This window comes from Pieris brassicae, chromosome 2 (assembly GCF_905147105.1).
Source record: "Pieris brassicae chromosome 2, ilPieBrab1.1, whole genome shotgun sequence".
NCBI classification, from domain to species: Eukaryota; Metazoa; Arthropoda; class Insecta; order Lepidoptera; family Pieridae; genus Pieris; species Pieris brassicae.
Window position 1 is genome coordinate 1035895 of NC_059666.1, and position 10257 is coordinate 1046151.

At 31.6% G+C, this 10257-nt stretch overlaps 1 protein-coding gene across 6 annotated transcripts in view; it reads right to left on the reverse strand.

The window, feature by feature from the left end:
• Positions 1-4405, reverse strand: part of LOC123718865 (homeobox protein homothorax) — a 222941-nt gene extending 218536 nt beyond the window's left edge. For all 6 annotated transcript variants that reach the window (XM_045675850.1, XM_045675842.1, XM_045675832.1 and 3 more), the window contains exon 1: positions 4128-4405. In XM_045675850.1, the coding sequence (XP_045531806.1) occupies positions 4128-4142 (15 nt within the window). In that variant the 5' untranslated portion in view covers positions 4143-4405. The remainder of the gene's footprint in view (positions 1-4127) is intronic.
• Positions 4406-10257: the final 5852 nt, after the last annotated feature.

A 10257-nucleotide genomic window follows, 5' to 3' on the forward strand; every position in this document is an offset into this window, starting at 1 on the left:
CTAATAATATATACAGCCGACGATTCGTTAGGGAAAATATATCTAGGAAATTCGTTCGGGTTTTTTGTATAGTTAAGACATCTACAAAGTTCACTTTACACGTGAGCCGTCGGGCCTGTTGCTAGTTAATTTTTAATCTATAAATTTTGTTAATAACACATTTTTAAAGCTTTTCTCTTTTAATCATATGTATAAGAATTAATCGCAAAGTATGCTTATCGCAAAACTCGCAAATGCCTGAATAAATTCGAGTATTTTTGTTGTAGATTTATTCCTGGAATTTGGAAGGTTTTAATGGAGAAAAAGATTGGAAAAATATGAAAAAAATTGGCTTTATTTAGTACTTAGTACACAGTCATAGAAAATTGTTCCATATGTTGGTATGTAGCTACTAAAAAGATAAGCTAAGTAAAATCATATTGAGGCGAAAATAAGTTCGCGGTAAGCTTATGAAAAAACTATTTAACGCAAATACCTACCAAATAAAATGAACAATGTTAAAAGTATATTATTATTTAAATATACATATATTTTTAATACGCCTCATAAATAACTTAACTGTATTTAAACAAAGGGCGTAAACGGGAAAAGAAGAACTAACCAAACTTAGCTTAAAATTAAATGACATATCCGACTTGCAGAGAATATTATTATAAAACGCTTATAAAATACTAAAGAAATTGTTTATTAATCTAAGATTAAAACAGGATTGTGCAGTTAATGTATATAATATAACATTCGTTTATTTATTTATTTAAAATATAACCGTATGCAAAAACGGAACACAAATTGTAATATTAAAATAAACTTTAGAAGTCTTCTGAGACTATTTAAAGGCTGAAAATACTATTTTTAGCATAGTCGCATTTATTAATTAAATAATAAATTAATTCGAACTGTTGTGTTTTTCATTAAGTGGTCATTAATTTCGTTTATTATTAGACACATTAAACCTAGACTAAAAATATATTAAATAATATTTTAAATACATTTATTTTATTAATTTTAATAATGCTTCAAAGTAACCGTCGGAGTATTCGATTATTAATTTGTATTAATGCAATAAGTACATAGTTTCAAATCACACAACTATACGACAGCAAATCCGCTTGGCGCTTCTATAGGCCGTCAGATGCATACTCAGAGTCCTTCATTAGCCGTAAACAAAGATTAAAATTACCGTTCTTAATTTTAAACTTGTAAGATTTATGCAAGTCTAAGTGTCAGTAAACCCGATATTCATGTCACTGAATACTATAGATATTTGGTAGATACTCAAGTAAGCTAAATTAATTATTAACAGTCATAATATTTTTTTAATATTTGACAGATGCAGGTACGGCATGATAACTTATCAGTGATATTAGTGGGCCATCGCCGAATTATCGCGGACAAATTGATATCATAAACTTTATGATACACTCAAAACATTACAACAACTAAGCAAATATTATTACATCGTCATTTCATTCCCCTTTTAATAATTTTACCCACGCGCAATGAGTGAGGTTTACGGCGCTGCGAGCTGATCATATGTAAGTCTATAGGTTCCAAAAAATTGTGTATTTTTTTTTAATACACGGATAATTTATAAACCAATACATATTGTCTCTGGTCGTTCGACGCTGGCGCACATTTTTTTAAATTTAAAAACGAATAAACAAATCCTCAACCAAAAGGTCTTCTGTCCGTAAACATAACAATCGTTACTTGCTAGTTGTAACGACGTACCCATTGGGTGTTCAAATATAACATACATTCTATTACAACTAATAATTCGCGAAATTAACTAAATTATAATTAAACCAACATTGAAACGAATAAATTAGCAATTATGGTGTCTAGAGGCTTTTTTGTTGAGTCAATGACCAGACGGCACGAGATTAAAAATTGATACCGCAATAAAAGATTTGTGTGAATAAAATATGAAATTAGAAACAATATCGCCAACGTTTTTATATATTTATTACCAGGCTTGAAAGACATTGAACACTGACAGTGAAGTAAATATAAAATATCTGTAGTAAAATATGTATTTGTTTATCTTCATATGTCTTATTATTCTAATTAACTAACGGCTTAACGGCTATTAGAAGAGTACAGTGTGTTGTAATATTATTTTAATTTCTATTACACAGTTATCTAAATAATAGTTTCATCTGTATACATAAAAATCTACATTTCCCTTGGTCACGCGTGAACGGCTGGACCGACATCGCTAACTCTTTTTTGTTGTGTTTGTTATTGTCAGAAGAAGATTCTTATGAAAGAAAATAGCTGCGGAAAATTATAAATTTTAATTACTTCCAGACAATTCATTAAGTATTACAATTTGTTTCTGTAATATTTTTTTAGTTAATTATACCAATTCGAAATTAATATTCGTAGTTAAGACAGGACAACACTTGTCGAGTCCGCTAGTCGTCATAAAATCTAAAAAATGACAAATGTGAAATACTTATGTAACTGCCAATAATTACAATTATCTTCCTTCTTAGTTTATGGTTGAAAGTAATGCGCTGTCAAATATTCTAAGGATATTTTTAAAGTAACATAAATACTTTAAACTAGGTACAAGAATAAGGATTATGCTAGGCCACCATAATGTCAAATGCTGGCCGTGACATTAATGTCAAATAGGCACAAAGTATTGAATAAACATTACTATGTCCTTTTATTGTACTTTGTAATAAACGCATTTATTCATTATTTATATATAAGACTATATATTTATTATAAATCATATAGTTGTTTAATTAATTAATTACAATAACAGTTTATCGTTTATCGTAAATAATAATCTAGTAAATATTTTTGGCTAGTTTTTGTTATTTGTTTTGATATATTTCAAAGGAAGTAATTAATTAAATTAATGAATTTGATATATATAAATAAAAAATTCTTGTTACTATGACTGTGTCTGATTTATTAAAAGAAATATAAAGTATTTTTAAAACGTAATATTTAAATAATTATAATTACAACTCAAAGTTGTGCATCTTTGAAACATAAAAATCTACTAAAAGCAAACTGGACCGTCGGCAACGCAATACCGATAAAGATATATTAAAAAATAATAGATTAGCTTCTGTTTATTGACGATAATATAAATTATTGTCGTCAATAAACCTAGTAGTCAATATACGTAATAAAATTCTTATATCCAAATCTTATTTATCATGGTAAATTATCGTGTTGATGATAATAGTTGATAACACTTGTTTTCTTTTAATGACTATTTTCACATCATAATCAGTTAGACCTAAAATTTATTGATTCATAGAACCGTATATTGCCATTTGTTGATAGTAATTTATTCATGTATCTTCAACAACACTACATTACGTATGAATGCCTCCGAACAGTTCGCAATGGGGGATTAAATTTTGTGTTACCTGAGTAAAAACAATACAACCCTAAATCTTTGGAAACTTGTCCCCATCCGTACCGTTAGGGATCTTTGTGGCGCGAACGAAAAAAACTTTCTTTTCATTGTCAATTGAATTTTATTGTTGGTTTCCGAGATAGGCCCTTTTGTGCCCAACCGTGCGTTTAAAGCCGCTTGTAAGGCCTATTTTACTGCTCCATACCGACCCCATAAGAGCAATCGACAATAGACGCCCCGCTGAACGCCATTTTATCTTATTATTGTCATTCTAAACTAACTCATCAGGTGTTAGCATATTTAAATTTAGAACACCTTCTTTGATAAACATGGCGTCGGCAAAACAATTGACAATTCACACTCATTTATACCGCATTTTCTATTTTATTACCAAGACAGACTAGTGTTGTGATTACGTTATCTTAGCTTTTTATGACCATAAAGCATTCATTTCGTTTTCATTATCGGCCGTAATGCGTCGGCGGTCGTTGGATGCATTTTAAAACTACATTACGTATTCATTTCGCGTTTGACTTGTTAAAACAACTCCCCGGTGACAGGACACGTTAATATATCGTTTGAGATCGTTCCCCTGACTTGGAATCACAACTGATTTGTTTCAGATTTCCTAAGCTAACGCTAAAACCATCCGACGCTTCGTTTTTGACCCTACGTTGGTAAGATTGGAGCCCTAATGTATGTAAAGTGTGCCCTATCAGACATATGAAAAGACTGTACATACCCTAGGCTGAGCCATGAAAGCTCGGCCCGAGCCCGGGTGTAAGGCTCCGCTGGCCACCACGAACGTTTTATGTCACGGGCTCAAGCTAACACACCACACAAGCACGTGATCACAAACACAACAAATTGACACCGTCACAGCGGCCCGCTAGCTCACTAGTGTCATAATGCACTCGCGACGGTTAGGGCTTTAAAAACGAACGAAACGCGTGGCCGAGCGAACGCGGGGTGCGGGAAACCCGACACGCTCGGCAGTCTGTCGGACACTGGCGCGGTGTGCCGCGCTGAAGCTGACGCCGGGGCGTGGCGTCGCTCCCAGAACATGACCGACCAATCAGAGCGCGGGAACGCAGAGCATCGGATGGAACCTTGCACTCCGTACTCCGTCGCCTCAAATGCGACCAACTCAGCGCTGAAGCCCAGTTGTGTGTAATAATACAGCTATAGAACGCTGAATGCCGAACGTTTGCTTTTAAGAAACTTATAAAAATGTTTCAAGTACACTCGAACTTCAACATATTTATGGCTCGTTAGTTATTTTTATTGGGAACATTATTTAAACACACTGAGAAAATTTTGGAGAACGATTAAGCGACTTTTATAATTAAACAGCGCTTTACTCTCTGAAGGAGTCGGTTTAGCCGCGTTCCCGCCCGCCACTCTTCGTACGCTCACATTCGCGGACGCACGTTTTTTTCCGCGCACCGATTTCAGTTTTCCTCCGATTTTTCCTAATCAAAATATCTGAGAGTCTTTCGCGTGGAACGTCTATGATAGCCGAATGTTTTTTTACAGATAATTGCCTAAATGTTGTGTTGTAACTGCGCATGCGTAGTTTTAATGTGAAAAGTTATATTTGAAAATATTTTAACAATGTTTAACAAGAACTTTAACGTAATTGAATATGAGTAGCATATTACCTTATCTTAATGAATTTTGGTTACAGTTAAAAAAATTGTTACGGATAAATAAATTAAAATGCCTAGTTTTTACTAATTCCTCTAAATTAACATTTTCAGTACATAGAGTATACTATTATGATAATTTAAATTGCTTTTTTTATTGTTTACTTCGAAGAGGGCTCAGAGTAGAATGGAAATAGTGGGAAAATTATTCTATTAAATTGTTTAAAAAAGGTAAACGAACTCGTTTGTTTTTATAAATTAAACGACTGAATTTGAATAACCTAAAGCATTAAGTGCTGATGAAAAATCATAAAAAAACCAACTTTTTGTTAAAGTAGTGAATTAACTTAGAAGATTATTATTTTAAGTTACTTCTTAACGTCATATTGTAGTAAGTAGAATTCTTCAAGTGTTTTGTAGCTTTGTTGGAGCTGTAACGCGTAGGTAATTTATTTAAAACTTTAGTTAAGTTAATTTTAAACTAGAAGACCTCGATTCGATCGAGAGATTAGATTTTGTATATAATAAAAATATTTTAAACTTTTAATATTATGGAAATAACTATATTCCGTGTTACTCTACGAAAATATAGGATTCTAATTTCATGGTACCATTTGTACATGGTACCAAAACAAATATCTTTATCATATATAACAAAAACACTCCGGTGATATAAAAAATAAATTTATTTTTATCACAAATATCGTCAAAGCAAGTTTCAGTTAGTTTCAAATATCATATGACTTAGAGACTAACTCCTAATATAAAAGTTAAATATGATTACAGCTGAAGTACCAATTATTTCGTTACTTTCTGCCAAATTATGTTTACGCTGTGATGAAAAGAGACAATATTATACAGATTAGTAATGTTAAAACGTTGCATAGATAATAATTATATAAATAAGTTTATAAATATAACGCAATTAAAAGATAATTATTGACCTGTCTTAATGACGCGCACTCAATAATTACTTAAAATACTTTCGTGAATTAATTTAATTTAACATTTAAAGCGTTTGCATAAATTAAAAATTATGCATAGATTTAAAAAAATCGCGTTAACACAGTTTACATTTTAGTTTTTTTTTGTGTCTTATCAAATTATTTATTAACCAAAAAACATCTTTTCTATATATTAAAAGATTAGGGTTTACATTAATAAGAGCGTGAAGACATAAACTTTGGATTAAAAATACATTTTAACTGATAATTTAAACTATATTTTAAACGCATGTCCAACAGTTAAGCTCCGTTCAGTCTTAACTATTTTGCTTAGATATTTTGCGGTGTAACATATAATAATATGTGAATTCAAATAGCATACATTTCTTAGGACATTGTAATTTAATATTTTTGAAATCAATTCGTTCTTTAGTTTATTTATGATAAACCTTTTCTCTACAGATTACAAATATATTGTTCATAGATCTACTTGCAACTTCCGTCGTTCCACAACTGAGCATTTCGGGAGTTTCTGCCTCGCACCACTAAGTGAACCAGTATAGAAGTATTTCCGAATCAATTCGATGTAGGGTCCTTCAAGAAAAGTGCGTACCAGTTCTGAAAGGGCTCGCAAATGCGTTGCGGCAATGTAAGTGTCCATGGGCGGCGGTATCACTTAACATCAGGTGAGCCTCCTGCCCGTTTGCCACCTGTAAATAAAATAAAAAATGTTATTAAGACAATATTCCCAATTAAATGGTAGTTGAGCAGCCCTGTTAAGGTAGACCCTGATAAACCTGGATTTGGACTTAGTTTAGATCCTCTATCTGTACCTTAATACTTTTTTTCTCAATACATCGATCCCATGGATCCCTATGATATGTTCCTTTGTATTAAATACGAAAAACTGTGACTTCAAAACTTATTTCGTTTTGTATAAATTCTGGCAATGTTAAAGGGATTTTTTCATAAAAAATTATACGTTTTATAGTACGGAAAACGTATAAATTGCCTTTAAATCCAATTATAAATTTTACCTAAAAAAATTAAGTTCGAAAATATATACACTTCAGTTATGACTCCACTTATAATAAATAAAAAAAGACATTTTCATTACATCTGCATTATATTTATTTAGCCTATTGTCTTGTGAGCTGTGGCCTAGAGGCTTTAGTGTGTGACTCTAATTCCTGGGGTCGTAGGTTCGATCAGCACCAATGGACTTTCTAAGCGCATTTAACATTCGCTCGAATGGTGCAGGAAAACATCGCGGTGAGGAACCCGACATACTCAAACAGTCAGACACAGGATGCTAATCACCTACTTGCCTACTTCGTTTCATAATTCATAGCTCCGAACAAGTATGACGGTGTTCAACTTAAGTAAAATTTCTCATGGATTACATTATAATTAATTAATTATTAATTCTACTGGTACATACAAATAAATACTTATTGCCAAAGCAATGAGTTTAGCCGTAATTTACACTAACGCAAATTTGTTTTGTAAACATTACGACTTACGCCATCTAGTATCGAATATAAAAACTAATAAGGGTTGCAACCCTAGTGGTCTTATTATATATATTAACTATAATTTAATACGTAATTTTATTAAGCCAAGTAAGAATTCAAAAGAAGCAATTAACCTGAAGGAATTATTATAACTACATATGTATAGTACCTAAAAAATTAAGAGTATATTTGTAAGTTAAATTAAATTTTCTTTGACCCTGTCTGTGGTGATCTTAAATAGAAAGAGTACATGCCACTGTGGGCTTCAAAATTACCAAACAGATAATGTGGTTGATCAGTAGACTTAGACAATCAATAGATTGTTTTTTTTATAGAACAAGGGGCAAACGGGTAGGAGGCTCACCTGATGTTAGGCGATACCGCCGCCCATGGACACTCTTGGACTCTTTTCTTAAAGGAGCCTAATTCGAAATGCTGCATTGGGCAGCTGGATCCACATGGTCGTGCGCGGCAAAAACTGTCTTAAGAAACGCTCAGTTATAGATGGAATCTCGTATTCTGCCTCGACATCCTGTGATAAAACTCAACTGCAGGTATCCCGAACAACTCTTCTGAACACTCTCTCGAACTCTCTTCAATGTAAATGCTGTTGATAATCTAATAGTATAACGCAACTTCCAGTCTAGAATAGTAAGCAAAAGCTCTCTTATATCTCTATTGATTTAACTAGAATATTTTGTTTAATGAAAGAGGAATATTATTTTTATCAATAGGGAATATAGTGAGATAGTGCACTGACGTCATTGTTACTATATTTAATAACATAAATTATCTGTGTAAGTTGTTAAAATTCGACAATTTTCTTTCGTGCTTCGCGCGGACATTACTTCACCTTAACACACTAATAATCACTTAAAAACCCCCTTTTTTCAGAATTCACAATTACGTAATTATATTTAATTATGTAATTTTTATTGTGCTTCAAGTTTCCAAATACCAATCATGATTGGTAATAAATGAATCAATGTTTTTAATAAATTTTACGTCTAGCTTTGTTTTAACTGTAAAAAACTGTTGTTTTATCAAGTTCAACGACAGAAAACGAGCCTTTCGATCGATTATAAATAGTTTAATTAAGAATTTATAATTTTATTTTATTATAATTGAGTTATTTGTAATGTTTTTCTTTGTAGCGTATTTATAGTGTTGACTTAAAAGTAACGCTCGGTAATTCACGGACGACGGTATCAACGGATGTAACGAAAATGTAACAATATTAAAAATGTAGTGTATAAAGCGTTTTGATTTTTTATAAAACGATATTATTGAAATTATAATATTATAAAAAGAACTTTCTTGACGAATATGAAAATAATTCTTATTAAATTATATAGGATTTCGATTCTGAATGCGTAATGTCAAAAAGTCAGCCGTGTCTTTTATAATAAACTACATTTGAATAAATTGTAAATGTAGTTTATTTACAACGCAAATATACAGTATTTACAAAATTCTTTATCATCCGGTTCAAAGGTATTTTATTACTCAAAGAATTACATTCACTTAGCGAGAAAATAAAATAGGTTAGTTATGTACATTGTGTTATGAAATTATTTGTAAATAAGCTGTATAAATAAAAATATTAAACAAATTTAAAAACTCTAGTCCCAGTTACCTTTAAAGCTGGCATTTCCTCGTTGTATTGCGATACCTATTCTTCAAGCCAGGAAAGCACCAGCTCTATGGTCACCAGTATCCAGGCGTTAACTTAATTTATTAGTAGTAGTAAACTGTTTTAATAACAGGTTATTTATTCACCCACGCCTTTATATCGTTAAACTACCCGAATTATAAAAAACTATCTTTGCAAAGTCCAAACAATAAATTATGTGTAATAAATCATTGCGAAAACAGTTTTTAAACTTTTTCTACAATAGAACAGCTCGTAGATAACTGGAATCATGCAGTGGAATCAAAACAATGTTTACTACAGAAAACCGCACAATAGGTGTAATGATTGAGCTTTAGTCATTTATTTCAAAATACCCGCAAAAAGCTAGAAATAGTTGCGTGTCAGGAATCGAAGGCGGGACCCCGCAGCCACGCCTTGTGTTTAGCTTTTAACGGCTACACTTGATGGCCTGTTTTATTGGTGTTCATGTGCGTAAGATCCAATAGGTACCAATGTCCTTATTTGTACGTATTCGGATTAAATAGATTCCAAATTCTATTTTTCTATAGAATCCTATTTAGACCCTACAAGATTGTCCATAAATAAATCAGCTTTAAGAGTTTAGCACTAATAGTGGTCGGAGAAAGTTCTAGCTTCATTTTTCTAAAGGAAATGAGTGATCAGCGTTTTTTGTCTGGACCTAGGCGTTGTTGGTTAATAATTTACAATTTTTAAAATGTATTTACGACAATTAAAGTAGAATTTAAATGCCAAATTTATTACATTTTATATTTTTAAGGTATGTGAACTATTATTTATTTAGCAGATATATATATTTGTCATTAAATCAGACAGATTTAACAAATGCAAGATACGAGAATTTACAAATTAGGACGCGGTCGTGTAAGCGAAGTAAAAATTTAATGAACGCTGTAATGGGTAACATTCTATTTTTTATTACTGCATTTTATTCGAATCGTGATACGTTCGCGATCCGACTTTATTATTTATAGGCTTGTTTCCCTGCTTTTCGGGAATTAGTCTTTGATGAATAATGTTTATGTAGTATGTTTAATTCTAGTAAATCAGTTTAAAATAGAAATTGCATCAGGCATGGGATAAGAGTGTTTTTAGT